The 16,111-nt window shown below is 56.8% G+C and overlaps 1 protein-coding gene across 1 annotated transcript in view; it reads left to right on the forward strand.

The window, feature by feature from the left end:
- The first annotated feature begins 275 nt into the window (after nt 1-275).
- Nucleotides 276-16,111, forward strand: part of CDH4 (cadherin 4) — an 83,162-nt gene continuing 67,326 nt past the window's right edge. The window contains exons 1-2 of the mRNA XM_049776340.1: nt 276-365; nt 1,618-1,729. Coding sequence (XP_049632297.1) covers nt 294-365; nt 1,618-1,729 — 184 coding nt within the window. The 5' untranslated portion in view covers nt 276-293. The remainder of the gene's footprint in view (nt 366-1,617; nt 1,730-16,111) is intronic.

Consider the following 16,111-nt stretch of genomic DNA (forward strand, 5'->3'; position numbering starts at 1 on the left):
CACCTCTGGCGTGGGAGGCGGTGGGCGCCGGGGCGCGGGAAGAGGGGGTGCGCTAGGGCGGGCCTCGGCGCCTTTAAGGGCCGCGTCAGGCGGGCAGGGGCGGGCCGGGGGCGGGCCGGTGCGGGGTGCGGGGCGCGCGGCGCAGGCGAAGGCGAAGGCGGCGGCACCTGCAGTTGGCGCGCGGGACGGCGTTGGCGCGGGTGGCTGCGGGGCCGGGGAGAGTCTCCGGGGCCGGGCGGGCGGGCGGGCCTGGCTGCTGGGCGGCCGGTGCGGGGCGCGCGGGCTGCGGGAAGATGCGCGCGGGCTCCGGCGCGTGGCTGTGGCTGGCGCGGTTCGTGCCCTTCGCGCTCCTGGGCGCGCTCCGGGTAAGTTGCGGGGTGTCGGCGCCTCGGGGGGTCCCCCAGGCCCGCAGCGGGACCGTCCCACCAGCCTCCCTGCCCTGCCCTGCCCTGCCGGTCTGCGCGCAATTGGGCACGGCCGGCCGAGGCGCTGGAGACGCGCGCCCTGGCGCAGCGCAGCGTAGCGCACGGGTGGCACCGCCTGGCCGGGGCGCCCCGGGTGTGGGCGCTGCGTGGCCACCACCCCCAGGGTAGGGGGTCCCCGGAGCTCGTGCTAGCGCGGGGACCGGCGGCGCTGCGGGGTCCCCGGAGCCCCGCGCGCCGTGCGCCCTGCCCGGCCTCTCCAAACGCGGCCTGGCCGCGGGGCGCGCGGGACTTGCGGGCACCCGCTTGGAGAGGCAGGCGCCCGCCCGGGGAGGAGCGCAGGATTCGGCCCCGGGTGTCGGGGACCCGCCACGCTCGTGCGCTCGCCCCGGGGCTGGTGGAAACTTTCGCGGCTGCCAGGAGCCTCGGTCCCCGCCGGTGCCGCCTTGGAGCGAGCTTTTTCCCGGGGATGAAGCGCCGGCCGAGTGCGGTGCCCGGAGCCCCTCTGGGCATGGGCTGGGCTGGGCTCGGCTCGGCTGATGGACGGGTGGAGAGGCGCGGGCGTTCCGCTCCGGTGGCCCGAGGAGGAGGAGGAGGAGGAGGAGGAGGAGGAGGAGGAGGAGGAGGAGGAGGAGGAGGAGGAGATGGAAGAGGAGGAGGTGGAGGAGGAGGAAGAGCGGCAGTTATGCAGGCTGAGCTCCTGGAGCACTAGGAGAGGCAGTGCTCCTTCTGCCAAGCTGCCCCGCTGTTAAACCCTTTGTCACCCTGCTGGCAGCCTGGACGGAGTCTTCTGCCCATTGCCTCTGCACCCCCAAGTCCTCACCCTTCCGGGGATGCAGTCCAGCACCCCTGATCTGCGGGCTACATGCAGCCAAGCCCCGGGGACCACGTGTGCCGCTCAGCAGATGGACGCATGGATGCATGGACGCGGGCTCCTCTGCTGGACTTCACTCAGTCCACACCTCCGACCAACCTAAACGACCGGACCGACCTCCCTGCTTGCTTCCCAGCCAGGGTCCAAGGGAGGCGGTCCTGCCCACACACACACACACACACACACACACACACACACACACACAATTCGATGTCCTGGGATCTCTTGCTCTCCCCCCATTCCTTCCTGGGGTGAGTGGGCTGGACGCTGCTTTCGTTCGGAGTGTCCCTTTGCCTCTGAGCTCCCCTCTCCCCTCTTCAGGCACACCCAGGGGACCTTCCCGAAGGGGCCAGCTGCAAGACGGCCTTCACGGCGCCCGATTACACGGCTTTCGTCTCCCCAAACCTTCTGGAAGGAGAGAAGCTGCTCAAAGGTAGGGCGGGGCCCCCGACCCACCCGATGACTGCCTGGGTCCCCACACAGGCCTGCTGCTCTGTCAGGGTACCAGCCCCATCAGGTCACAGGGAACCCCAGACCTGTTCCTGGGCGTCCATCAGGATTTGTCTTGGGGTTTCTGTGCTTGCCTGGGGCTCCAGCATTTCAAACTGCTGGGAGCACCACCAAAGGCGGAGCAGGCACAGCACAAGTGTGCTTTCCGTGTTCCGGGGGTGCTCCACACTGTCAAGGATCCCCGGGACATGGTGTGGCTGTGGGAGGGACCATAGGATGCAGCCCTTTTCTTGATGGAGAGAGGGCAGGGAAAGGACTGCTGTATCAGCAGAGGTTGGGGCTGTCCCGAGCCTGGCCCTGAGGCCACTGAGCTGACCAGCCTCACTTGCTACTGCACACAAAACCACTTTCTTTTCTCTGTCCCAGCCCTGGCCACAGGTAGACCCTGGTAGGCCGTGGCCCTACCTGACTTTTTTCACTCCCCGTTGGCCTGAGCCGGGACTGGAGGCTTCATGGGAGGGTGACAGAGTTCTGCAGCCCCTGGGAAAAGTGTGACCCCTGACTTCTTAGAGGAATTGAGTCCTTGCATTTCCCCTGCATGGAGACCAGAATGACAGGGTCTTGGAGCAGCAGCCCGGCTCAGGGTTTCCAGCCTAAAGGCTGCAGTGTTTGGAGATGGTGAGTGTGTGTGCTAAGTGTTGGGGTGAATGGACCCCAGCTGGCCTGCACTTGTGGGCAAGGGGTGCCGCACCCTCTGGGTGGTTATTGATTGGCTGTGATAAGCTCATTCCCATGGGGACTCAGGCCAGCTGTGGAGGCTGGTGGAATAAAGCACCTTGGCACCCTCGCTTCCTCGGGTGGGGGCTCCTTTGCTCCTGCCCTCTTCTCTGGAGGTGGCACTGTTTCGCCCACCGGACTGGTTCAGCCCCCCGGATGTGCCCACAGACTGGGGGAGGGTCCCCCTCTCTGCAAGACATGCCTATGAGGGGCGCATGGAAGGGTCCTGAACCCAGTTCAGGGGTACATGACTCCTTACAGCTAAGGTATTGCCCAGGGAGCCTACACTCTGCCCACATGTGAAAAACTGGCTCTGGATTCAGTTCCCGCAGTTCCCACACTGAGGTTCTGGCAGGGAAGGCCTGTTCCCGTCATGAAGTGGTTGGTGAGAAATGGATGGCAGGAATGTCGTTTTGGCATTTTGTTTGACGTCTGAATGAAAAGCATTTGCATTCTCAAAATCTCATGCTCATTAGACTTCAAATAGTTTTTCCGCCACATAGAGAGCTCAACTGTGGGTCTGGGCCCTTCAGCAACCCCAGCCTGGCTTTGCCCTGTGCCCAGAACTCAGGCCTTCCCAGTGTCCCCGTGTCCTGGAGCCCCATGTTCCCAAGGCTGCAGATCCAGGTTCAGATGCCCGCACAGCCCTTGCCTGCGAGCTCAGAGCTTTGTGATGGGCCGTTGCATGTCTAAAGCCAAGCGAGCGCTGCCTAGCACCCAAGCGCGGCCTCTCTCAGCTTCCCTCAGCCTCTCTCTGCTTTAATAATTAACTGTTGGCTGCCTGCGCAGGGCCTAGAACCCCCGCCTGGCTCTGTCTGGTACAGGCAGAGAGGCACCTCCTAGAGGGGGCTGCAGCAAACTCGGAGAGGGTCAGGGGTCAGATGCAGTGCGGGGCCCTGAGTGGAGAAGGGGCGTCACCTGCTCCTTCAACTGGAATCTCTGGCAAGGATTGTAGCCAGGACTTGGGGGTTCGTACTCTCCTTCCTTCCCTCAAATCTTGGCTCCCACCCTCGGTCCTCTGTGCTCACTCTGCTTTGGGACTTACCTCGCAAAGCAGCTGCTGTGGATCGGGGTATTATGTCTGAGTTCCAAGCAGGAGGAGGAGGAAAGGGAGTCTAGGAGCGGGCTGGCAGCATTCTGCTCTGTCTGTGCGGGGACTCGGGGGGCCTGTGGAAGGAGGAAGGAAAGGGGAGGGGAAGCATCTCCCCCAGCCCAGCAAAGCAGAGAGCCAGCAGCCTGCTGTCCTCGGGCAGGAGAGGGGCCCAGTGTGGGAGACTGAAAGAAGGGGACCCAGTGTGGGGGACGGCCTCTCTAGGGACCATGGTGGAGTGTGGCCCTCAGCTGCTGCCCTTTCCATTATGTGTCAGTGGGGGGCCCTTGCCTCCCCCATGTGTGGCCAGCAGCTCTGGTGATCCCCCGGGGCTGAAGTGACACCAGCTATCACCAGGTGGGTTAGGACCGGCCTTTCTTAGTCTAGCCCTTGTGGCCACAGTGCAGAGGCCTGAGTCAGACCCTCACTCTGTGTTCCCGAGTGCCTGGTGGCATGTGCAGGTGGGAGGGGGGCTCATGTCTGGGTGGGAGCTGACCCACCCTAAGCTTTCCCGCAGCCCTTCGAGCACTTTCCCACGAACCTCCCATGGCCTGGAGCTCTGTCCCCTAACCCTCCCATGAACCCTCAGACCAGCACTCTTCTTCCACACTCACACCTCCAGCCGCTCACCACCCACTTCCTAGAAGGCTGAGTCAGGCTGTTTTCTGGGGTCCCACCAGAGGAAGCCTGAAGAAACCACAATTTCCCTGATATACAAGCAAAAACCACATGGACTGACTCTGCATCCACCTTACCATTTCCTCTAACTAAGAACTTAGATGTGATGTCTGGGCCAGAGCAGCCTTCTTGTGCTGGGGAATGGAAGGGGTGGTAGGCATTGGTGCATCCCAGTCTGACTGTGCCATTCAGAGATTGCTCTGCCTCACCCGGAGTCGTCTGCCTCCTGTTCCCTTGGGCTCAGCCTCTTCCTGTCCTTTGCTTCTTGGGACTATGTGCTGAACATGGAGGCAGGACCAGTGCTGGGGGTCCCGGTAGCTCCATGTCGGACTCTCTGTCTCCTGCCCTGTAAAGGGACACTCATCCTCTCTGCTTAAAATTGGGACTCCTAGGTCAGTGCTCAATGTCCAGGCAGGGTTTGGCAATGCTCTACAGCTGGACGCTCACTTCTCCACCCCTCGCCATCCGGCCTGTTATCTGGGGACTCTGCCCCAACTTCCCCATGCCCTCAGGGACCCCAGGCCATCCAGGCTTTGTCCAGTCTTGCTGTGTTTGCAAAGTACTCTGGGTCAGCCAAGAGGCTGAGTGACCAGTGCTGAGCGCTCTTCACCTAACCCTTGACCCTTGACCCCTGACACTTGACACTTGACCCCTGGCCCTGACACCTGCCAACTGAGTATGAGCAGGTAAAGCTCCACAGCAGCCTTTGGTGTAGGGAGTACCTGTGGGGCCACCCACCAGTTCTGGTCTCAGCTTGTCACTCTCCATGGGACCCTGGCCAAGAGTTGGTGTCACATGGGACCGGAGCGATGGGAAGGCAGGGCCCTGGGCCTTGTGGGCTGGAAGGGAGTTGTCTCTGTTGTTGACACACCCTCTCCTTGAGGGGCTGCACCCTGGGAGTGTGGGAATGGGCCCAGGAGGGACAGACCTGGACATGCTGTACCATCCCCTGGGAATGGGCTGTGTGTCCCTTGCCCTGTGCTGTGGCCTCTCACCTGGGGGATCAGGAACCTGGAGAAAGAGCCTTCCTGGCCTGGAGGTTTGCTTGGAGTTAGTGCTCACTGGTGCCCCCTGTGTGCAGGTGTGGGGGACCATGTGGCAAGATGGACACTCCTTGGGGACGGGGGAGTCCAGGTTCCCAGCTAGTTCAGGACTTGGATCAGCCCCCAGAGCTGCAGGAACTGCCAAGCCTGTACCTGCCTGCTGCCTCCCAAAGGCCCAAGGGCAGTGCCAGCAGCAGCAGGACAGACACTCCATGCTCTCAGGGGCCTGAGTGGTGGGTGGTGTTGTCCTTTCCTTCCAGGAATGGGGCGAAGAAGCTGAGACAGGTATCTTGATAGTACCTGGATGGATACTTGCTGACCCGGGCACTTGCATGTGGTACTTGGGACAGGGATAAGGGTCTGACCTGCCCACCCACCCGCCCGCCCCTGTTTCAGACGTGTGTTCTCACAGTCTGGGGATGTTGGTTGCAAATGTGGAAATGTGTTGAGTCCTCGGAGGTGAATTCAAATGAAGGGATTCATGAATGGGGCTGTCTGTGCCCCTCTCCTTTTCTTATTGCTCCCCCATTGGCTCCAGTGTGGATTAGTTGGGAGGAAAAGAGATCCCTCCTGTTAGTTCGGCCTTTAAGGAGCGTTTGCTGCTGACCTCATGCTATCGCAAGGGCAGGATGTGGGGCCCAGCCTAGTGGGGTTGACCAGACCCCGGAACCAGCCATGCACCCCTGCTTCTGGCACCTGGAACCAGACCTGTCTTTCTTCTTGAGCCTCTCTGGGCCTGGACCCCCTGACTGCCCAACTACGGGCCCGTGTCAGGCTGCCCCCTCTTGGCAGCCTGGGGAAACCAGCAGTCAGGCCCCGGCCAGATAGCAGATAGCAGATTAGCAGATAGGAGCACTGGTCCCTGTGTGTGTCCACTGACAGAGCCGGGCCCCAGGACCTTTGATGTCCAGACTGGCGGGATGAGATTGGGAGGGTGCAGGGACCTGCCCATAGAGGCTCTCCCGAGGACCCAAGCGCTACACATCCTCCGTGTAGGAGTTATCAGATAGGTGCCTTTCTGGGGTCACAGGGCTGTGTCTGTTTAAAAGTCACAAGGGTAGGCCTGTTCAGCTATATGTGGCCTTCTGGAGCCTGTACCGGCTGGGCTGGCTCCCTCATGTTCAGTCCCTGCCTCTTTCCTGCCCTTCTTATCCCTGGCCACTGCCCCTACCCCTCTTCCCCCTCTGTTGATTTAAAATATAAGATATAAAGAAGAAAGTCCACATGTTAGATGAGGCTGCACCTGTAGTCCCTTTATTATTTATTATTTAAAATAGTCTGCCCATCCCAGGTATGGGGTGGGTCTGATCATCCAGGTGGGATTAACATCTCAAAAGAAGAGGTTAGGGGGGCTGGAGTGGTAGCTTAGCGGTAGAGCACTTGCCTTGCACGCAGCTGATCCAGGATGGACAAGGTTTCAATCCCCAGCATCCTATATAGTCCCCAAACTCAGAAGTCGCCTGCCAGGAGCAATTTCTGAGTACAAAGCCAGGAGTAACCCCTAAAGCTGCTGGGTGTGGCCCAAAAACAAAGAAAAAAAGAGGTTGTGGGGGTGGGGTGGTAGCATAGCAGTGCCTCGCACACAGCTCACCCAGGATGGACCAGGGTTTGATCCCCTAAGCCAGAAGTGATTTCTTTTTTTGTTTTTGTTTTGCTTTTCGGTTTTTGGGTCATACTCGGCGGTGCTCAGGGGTTACTCCTGGCTGTCTGCTCAGAAATAGCTCCTGGCAGGCACGGGGGACCATATGGGACACCGGGATTCGAACCAACCACCTTTGGTCCTGGATCGGCTGCTTGCAAGGCAAACGCTGCTGTGCTATCTCTCCGGGCCCCAGAAGTGATTTCTGAGTGTAGAAATAAGTCCTCAGTGCTGCCATGTGTTCCCCCCCCAAAAAAAAAAGATGTTAGGGAAACAGGAAATTGGGGGCAGGGTTGCATCCCTCTACACCCTAAGTGGCCTGTGACTTCCCCAGATGCAAGGACCCCATCTCAGCCAGTGAGATGCCAAATGTGAGGACCCCTATGGGTCATGCGTGGGTCTGGCACCCCAGCCTGAACTGCTTCTAGTAGCCCCTGCCCATTGCTAACAGGCCCCTGGTGCCAGGCCAGTGCCCAGCCTTCAGCTCCACACAGTGTGGTGTAGTGGACAGTGATCCAGCTGCTGCTCCCCACACTGGGGGCTCCTAGCCACAGACACTGGGTAGTGCTGATGCAGGATCCCTGCACTCCCTCCTGAGCACCTGGCTCGCTCCTGAGAGTCGATTCAGCAACAAGGGAACAGCACCCAGGACCAAGGACAGAGGACACCTCCGAGGCAGGTGCACACCCTGCTCCCAGCATGGTCGTGGGGCGGACCTGCCACCCCTCCATAGCCGAACTTACAGTTGGCATCTTGCCCTAGAAGACACATCTCCCAGGCACATCTGGGTAGGGACCATATGGGCATAGCTGAGTGGGAACCGTCCTGAGCACCACTGGGTGGGGATTGTCTGTAGGAACAGGTGGGTGAAGACCTTCTATTGGTACAACTGGGTAGAGACTATGGGCACAGCTGGATGGGAGGCTCTATGAGCACAGCTGGGTGGGGACCATCCTGAGCTTGGGCAGAAGTTCCTAGGCTAGGGGCCATCTTCCTTCCTGGCCTTTTCTGTGTAACTAGAGACCTTATGACAAAGATTCACTTTTAAAATTCACTGAGTAAATCAGTGCCAAAGCAATAGCATAGCAGTAGGGCATTTATCTTGCACATGGCAAACCAGGGAAGGACCTGGGTTCGATCCCCAGCATTCCATATGGTCCACCGAGCCTACCAGCAGCAATTTCTGAGCATAGAGCCAGGAGTATCCCCTGAGCATCATCAGGTGTGACCCAAAAACAAACAAACAAAATGGAGTAAATCGATGATGGGACAACTCTGTGAAGCCCACGGGCCCGAGTCAAGCCTACCCCGTTCTGGAGTTATTCCTGGAGCGTGGCCTGACTGTGCTGTGGTGAGTGAGTCCCGCAGATAGAGGTGGGCATTGTGGCCTCTCTACTGCTCTTCCCATGCCCAGAAGTTGCCTGATTTTATGCCCCATTCCCCTCATCTGGTGCTCTTTTCTCTGGTTAGTGCTTCCTCTACTTAGTGTTCCCTTCCCCAGTCAATGCTCCCTTCCCCCAAGTTATTGCTCCTCCCCCCCCAAAGTAATATTTTCTTCCTGTTAGTTCTCCCTTCTCCCAGTTAATGTTGCTTTCCCTGTAAAAGTTCCCTTCTTCTGAGTCAGTGCTCCAATCCCTAGTAGTGTTTCCTTCTCTCCCACTCTACCCCTCCCATTAGCATCTTTCAGGGTTCATACCATGTGCTCTGACTTACCTAGATCTTGATCCAGAGCAGATAAGGGGGAGAGAGGCCATAATCACCCCACATCTGAGATGTGCGGGTGTCAGGGATCAGATATGAGATGTCGGGTATCACAGTCAGCCCACGCCTGAGATGAGGGGGTTGGGGGGGTCACAGTCACTCACACCTCTGCCATCCTGACTTGCAATTTCCCCTGAGCAGAGACTTGGGCTTTTGTTTTGGGGTGAGCTCTCTGCTCCTGAGCCAGCCCAGGGACCCTGTGGCCCCTGCATGCCTGTGCCTGCTGGTGTCATTTGGACAATCCTGAGCAAACCCAGGACAGAGGGCGGAGGTGGTGCCAGCACCTTCCAGACTCCAGAGCATAGTGGGGGCTACACTCTACTTTCATGGCGGAGGCACTGGAAGCCATGAGGGGCCCACGGACAGGCCTATGCACCTGCAGACACTGCCCTGGACCATTATGAGCAGCTGTGGTGAGCAAAACCCATCTTAGGGGGTCTGGAATGACCATTTCCCTCCACTGGGGTCCCCACCTCATCTACAGGGGCCAGAAGAAAGCTGAGAAGGGCTGAATGGATCACATGGGGTGGGGGGTTTGCTGATATAAGGAGACACAGGCTGGCAGTGCGGGAGGTATGCCGACTGCCAGGGGATCCCAGAATCCCCTCCCTGTTTCTCGGGGGGGGGGGGCCCTCCTCCTACCTCATCCTGTATGAGCACCCAGGACCTGGTGGTCAACATCACAGAGTCAATCCCTCAAGCACCTGCCCCTGGGAAGGCAGATCTGTGGGTGGCTGGTCTTCTGGCAGAGGGGGACAGTTTGCCAGGGGTCTGACTGGCCTCAGACACAGCCAGCCACCTTGTACCCTCTTCCTCCCTTCACCCCTTCACTGAGGCAGTGCCCAGAGGCTGCACTCTGTTGCCACCCCAGTGGCCACTAAGAGGGTCAGAGCCAAGGATTCTGTCCCCCTGGAATGGCAAGGCTGTGCAGGGGTGCTGAGAACAGGGCTCTCCCCCATGCTCTCCTCTGCATTCAGCAGAGTACCCCTCACTTCCATAGCTGCTATTCCAGCCTGAACCTCTGGTCTCCAGTACTCTCTACCTCTGCCTGAATTCTGTCCCAGGAGAATTCAAGGTACTGACGGGCCTGACCCATTGGCTGGTCTTTCTGTCCGCCCCGCAGTTCCGTGAGACTCTCAGAAGGGATTCGGGTCTGAGGCGGGTGTGATAAGGCCCCAGGGGTTCACTCTTCACCGCCATCGCCTCACATCACTGACCGCGCGGCCCAGATCCAGGCCCACAAAGGTAATTGCACTTTTCCTTTTGAAACAGTGAGTCTGGCAAAGCCATAATCTAGCCAAGAAACGTGGGTCTGTCCCCACAAAAAGCCTCTCAAGGGCTCAGCTCTGAAGCCGCGGGTCTATTTTTATTTTCTGGAGCAGAGCTAAGGTCTTATTTCTGTGCAAGCGTGGGGTATGTGAGGTACATTGGGAGGTGCCTGAGACACACGGGGTGTGTGAAATGTGTAATGTGGGGGGGTGATGTACATGGGGGGATTGGGGTATGGAAGGTGCATTGGGCTGCCTCACAGATACCCCCTTGTCAGTGAGACTCCCTCAGCGGCTGCCCTGCTGGGCTGCAGGGCCAAACACTCCCAGGAGCCAGACAGGGTTGGGGAACCCTGGGCCCTCTTTCTCTGTCTACTCAGGACCCAGGGGTAGACCAGACCCAACCCCTCCCAGTCATTGTTCAGGGAGAGGTTCCACTTCCCTAGGGTCCCGTAAGTCCCCGACCTGGCACCCTCTGTGCCTGCATGTTTCTGGTTCCCCATCCCCAAAAAGTCGAACCTTTGTGCAGCTCAGGTCCAAGTCCTAGATCTCACAGGGTCCCCTCCCGTAGCAGGCACCACATAAGGTACCCTATAGGGTCTACCCTCCTGTCTACCTACCCTATAGGTACTCTTCTCTGTCAGCCCTCCATAGGGTCTCCTTGTCCACCATTATAGGTGGACAGCCACCATAAGGTCTCTTCCCCAGCCAGCCCCAATAGGATTCCTGCCCCCATCCAGGACTTCTCAGCCCTGTGACCAGTTTCCACTGAGTTCTCTTCTCCCTCATGGCGGCCAGCAGTGCTGTCTACCTCTCACCAGTGTGGCCTCACGCACGGCATGTACCCTGAGCAGGAGAATGTTAGTGTGAGCGTAGAACAAAAATGTGAGAGTGATAGAAAACCTGGGTGTGGCAATGTGAGTGTGACAACCTGAGTGTGACTATGACTATGAGAACATGAGTGTTGTAAGTGTGAGAACACGAGTGAGAACGTGGTGTGGATCTGAGAGCCTGGATGCTAGTGTCAGAAGCTGAGTAAATGTGAGAATTTGATTGTGTGCATACAGAGGCAGATGTGTGTGTGTGCGCGCACATGTGTGGCTCTGTGCTGAGACAGATACATGCCTGTGTGAGCCTTGCTGGAGCAGGTATGTTGATATGTGTGCAAGTGTGAACCTTGCTGGGACAGTTGTGTTCAGGTGTGTGTTGGAACATGTGTGTGCAGATGTGAATGTGTGAACCTTGCATGCCATGTAACTATGCATGTGTGCTCATGGCATGGGTAAGGAGTTGGCACGCATGCCAACCAGCTTGCCGGCCTGTCAGTGTTACGTGGCACTGTTGGGGCTGTGTGCTTGTGTGTCCATGCATGTGGGGGACTGGGACCCACCTTGAAAACATGATGGAACAGGAGTTCCTTTCCATATGTCTGATGGGGACAGTCACATATTAAGGCCAGTCATGTGTCAAGTTAGGGTATCTCCCTGTTGGTATTAACCAGTTTTCACTTGGCCTAGTTCCCGCTCTTGGAGGTGGGCTTTGTTTTCCCAATTAAGGCTGCAGAAAAAGCTGGGAGGGGAAGCTGCTTTCTTTTTTTTTTTTTTTTTTTTTTGGTTTTTCGGGCCACACCCGTTTGATGCTCAGGGGTTACTCCTAGCTACGCTCTCAGAAATTGCCCCTGGCTTGGGGGGACCATATGGGATGCCGGGGGATCGAACCGTGGTCCTTTCCTTGGCTAGCGCTTGCAAGGCAGACACCTTACCTCTAGCGCCACCTTGCCGGCCCCGGGAAGCTGCTTTCTTGGCTCACTGTTTCACTTGGTGAAGTAAGTGGCTGGCTTGTAGGTAAACAGCTTTTGGTGTGGGTTCCTGGCCTGTTATTCTTTCCCAATCATGTGTGGATTATTTCCTGCATCGGAAGAGCTCCTGGGCTTGCATCTCTTGTCCTACCCAGATTGGGGCCATGGGAATCTCTCTCCCTCATTGGGGTTTGTGGTACTCAACCTACTATTTCATATTCCTCAACTTCATCCATCAGCCTCTGACCATGTCCAAGGGATAATGTGGTCCAGGGCTCAGGGAGGGTGGCAGGTGACATCTTCACAAAGCACCCCCAGGTACCAGGAATGGATGATGTTTGTGCTGAGTACCATAGGGTTGAGCCTGGCCCACACATGTGCTGAGTCCCTGCAGGGATGAGCCCGGACCACATGTGTGCTGAGTCATTGGTGCAGCCAGATCCCAGTCCACACATGTGCTGGGTCCCGGTGCCAATACGGTCAATGACTGTCCCTCTCCTGTCAGGTCACTGACTCCCCCCTCTCTCCTCTGCTGCTAACAGGACAGACCTGTGTACCCTTTGCACTCCAGACAGCTGTGGTCAGCTCTGTCCCTGCAGGATGGTTGGGTGGATCAAGGCTTTCTCAGAGCTGGTCGATGTGGTCACCCTGGCTTAGCGAGTACACTGGCTAGAGATGTCAGGATGATCCAGGGGGTGTCGAGGATACCATACCAGAAGGGTTGATGTGTGAGATTCCCCGCACTGGCTTCTAGGCAGAAGCAGCCAAACCCCAACCCAAGCATGACCCCATATGCACATGCTACTGAAGGCAGGGGAGAATAGGGACCACATGACACTTAGAAGGGCTACAGGCCACCACCAGCTAGAGCCACCCAGCTAAGGTACCGGGTCAATAGTAGCCAGGAATGTGTCTGAGTAGGTGATAGAGACATCAGGCATGTCCCGTGTAGACAGGGATCAGGCGTGGTATGTGTGAATGGGAGCATGTGTGTCCTGTGCAGATAGGGAACAGGCTTGTTCTATGCAACAAGAGCAAGCATGTTCCCTGCATGCAGGAGCAAGCATGTTGTCTGCATGTTCCATGCCAGTCATAGTTTGAGTTGGATTCAGGCCTGGGACTGGGCCCCAGAACTCAGATGGATCCTGGAGCTCAGCGATCTGAGCAGTTTGCCTGCTTCCTGGGCTCCCTGGACACCGCATTTGCACTGCGGCCAGTTCTGGCCCTGTTTGCCGGCAGATTTGGGGCCATCTGGGGTTTGATTTGAAGAGAGTGACATTTGCTCAGGGCTTACTCTCAGGGCCCCTGGGAAGGGGGGGAGTGTCAAGGCCAGGAAAGCAGCAGAAAGGCACCCAGAGCCCACAAGCTGGGAAGATGCTGCTTGCAGCATGTGTTGGGAAGTGGCAGCTGTATTGCCCCCTGCAGGCCAATCCCAGGTCTGCCGTCCTGGTCATCCAATGAAATGGAGCTCCTGGGGACTGAATCACACCCCAATGGGATGGGATGGGATGAGTGAACTGCCTTTAAAGAATTACACTTGGCTAGACAGACTAGTGGCAGCTTTATTCTCCTGACACTTGTTTCTCCAAGTCAGGTGCAGGCACTGGGGATCCTTAAGCCCAGCAATAACCCTCTCTGGGGGCCAGTCCCCCTCTGACCTCAAAATGTGATGTTTCCTTCCCTGCAATTCAGTCTCTGGCTCCTTTCCACAAATTCACAGATGCCACCTCTGGCATCAGGGGTGACTGTGAAAGAGAGATTGATGGGTGGCAGATGAGTGGATGAATGGGTGTTAATGGGATGGATGGGTAGGTGAGTGGAAGGATGGATGGATGAATAGGTGAGTGGATGGATGGATGGATGGATGGATGGATGGATGGATGGATGGATGGATGGATGGTCGGGTGTAGCAAGTCAGCCCCTGAAGAAGTTGACTGATGGTGGGATGGAGAATGAGGCCTTTTTCTTCCAGCTCGGAGCACGCGTCTGCCACCCTGTCTAGCCCACGGTTCTGAGGTGAAACGGCGAGTAAACAGCTCGCAGACAGTCAGGCTCATAGAAATATTCACTTTATTCGGAGGACAAAACTGAAGTCCAAAGACTCAGCTTCAGTTCCAGCCAGCAAAAGCCCCCACCTTCCACAGACCCTTGCTCTTATACCCCAGAGTCAGGTACCACCCAATGGTGGGATCAGATACTAACCAATGGTGGAAGCAGAATCAGGTCCTACCCTAGGGTGGGGGCAGAATGCCAGGTCACACCCTAGGGTAGGGCACAATCACCTAATTAGTTTAGGGTGAGCAACATAGTAATCCCCCAAAATATTTACATACACAACAGTCGAGTGGGTGGGTGGATGGGTGGATGGATGGATGGATGGATGGATGGATGGATGGATGGATGGGTGGGTGGGTGGATGGGTGGATGGGTGGGTGGATGATAGATGAATGGATGGGTGGATGGATGGATGGATGAAATGGTAGGTAGGTGGGTAGATGGATGGATGGGTAGGTGGGTGGGTAGATGGATGGATGAGTAGGTGGGTGGGTGGATGGATGGGTGAGGGATGGATAGGTGGTTAGATGGTATATGTATTCATAGGTAGATAGATGGATATGTGGCAGACATGTAGGTATAGAAGGATAGATGAGTGGATGATATGTGAATGGTTTGATATATTGATGGATAGATGAATGGATAGTGGGTTGGTAAATTAATGATAAATGAATGTGTGGAGATATAGTACCCATAAAGACCACAAGGGAGTTGGAAGAGTAAAGGCACCCAGGGTAGGGAAGTGTGGGGATAGGCAGGGATGAGGCTGAGACAGTGGGGACAGGCCTGGGATCTACATGCAATGAGGCCCACATGTGAGTGGGGAGGAAATGAACCCCAGGAGGATCTGTCTGGGACAGTATGGGGGTCCCCAGTATCATTTATGCTGCCCCCAACTGGCTGGGGTGATGTGTCCTAGCAAATTTGGGGTGTTGTTCCCACCATCATCCTGACACTATCTAAGAGAATGTTTTGAAGATGGTTTATTTGGGGAAATTCGATCTGAGGGGCACGTTTAATCTTGATGTGTGCCTTGGCCTATCACTGACTCCACAGATGCCCCTGCATGCTGGGGGTCCACGTGTATGAGCTGCCCCAGAGGCAGATGGGGTTGCTGTCAGTAGGGGTCCCCTGGGACAGCAGACTTTGAAGAACCAGCAGTTCAGCCCCAAGTGATGTCCGCTTCATCCTCACAACCTCTGATGCTTCACATGACCCCCAGTCCACTTCACAGAAGCAGGAAAACTCTGGGCTCCTGGTCAGAACCTAGCAACCTCCTGTTCCCCAAAACTCTTATCTCTAAGGATGCCCATCTCAGAGCCCCCCAGCAGTTGCTCAGGAGCAGGAGACCATGGTGGGGGGCAGCAGCAATCCTAGCGCTGTGTGTGCCCTATGGTAGACTGGGATGGGGACAGGCTTGGCTGCACTCTGAAGGGAGTATGTGGCCCCTATCCTGTCCCCCCCCCCAGGCTTCTTTCTGTGAGTTTAGGAGGCCTGCATGTGTTGAGGGGGCCTGGAGGCATATGACACTCTCTGTCCCAGGGAGACGCGGCCGCATCCAAAACCCGGACCCTGGCTCCATCTCTCTACCTCTGGACTTCTGCCTCTATCCTGGTCTGGCCTGGCACACCGCAGAGCAATTCTCAGGCAATAAATTTCATGGCCCCAAATAGGTCATGCAGAACTGTGGCTTTTTTTTTAATTAGTGTAAGGATTGATTGAATATACATCATACGTCTAGATCCTCCATATTATTAAAACTACCATTAAGATTTTACACATCATAATAGTTGGGGCAGCCGTAGCGCAGGCCCTGTGTCGGTGAGATAAAGGCCTGTTCAGGAGGGTCACAAAAGCAGTGATTTAGAGTCCAGCGTAGAACAGCTGAGGCTACTGCCAGAAACCTCCTAATCTCAATTTGGTTCAATTAAAATCTGAACGTCGTGGATTTTATTAACAACCAGGGGGCTGGAAATGACATGCGTGCTCACCCGAATGCCCTGGGAAGGCTCCCTGTGTGTGTGTCTTTCTGAGTCAAAGCTGTGCCTCTGCAGATGAGAGCCAGGTGAGCAAAGTGCCCTGAGACCTGAGATAGGGGTGCCAGGGACACCCCACTTACATCCCATGGTGCTCCAACGGCAAAGGCTGGGGGCTCCCAAATGCAGGGCAGGCATATCTGTGCTTTGGCATGTTCTCCCAAACTACCCAGGGAGGTCTTTCTAAAATGAACTCAGAAGTGGCCAGTCAGTCACATGG

The sequence above is a fragment of the Suncus etruscus genome, chromosome 7 (assembly GCF_024139225.1).
Source record: "Suncus etruscus isolate mSunEtr1 chromosome 7, mSunEtr1.pri.cur, whole genome shotgun sequence".
Classification (NCBI taxonomy): domain Eukaryota; kingdom Metazoa; phylum Chordata; class Mammalia; order Eulipotyphla; family Soricidae; genus Suncus; species Suncus etruscus.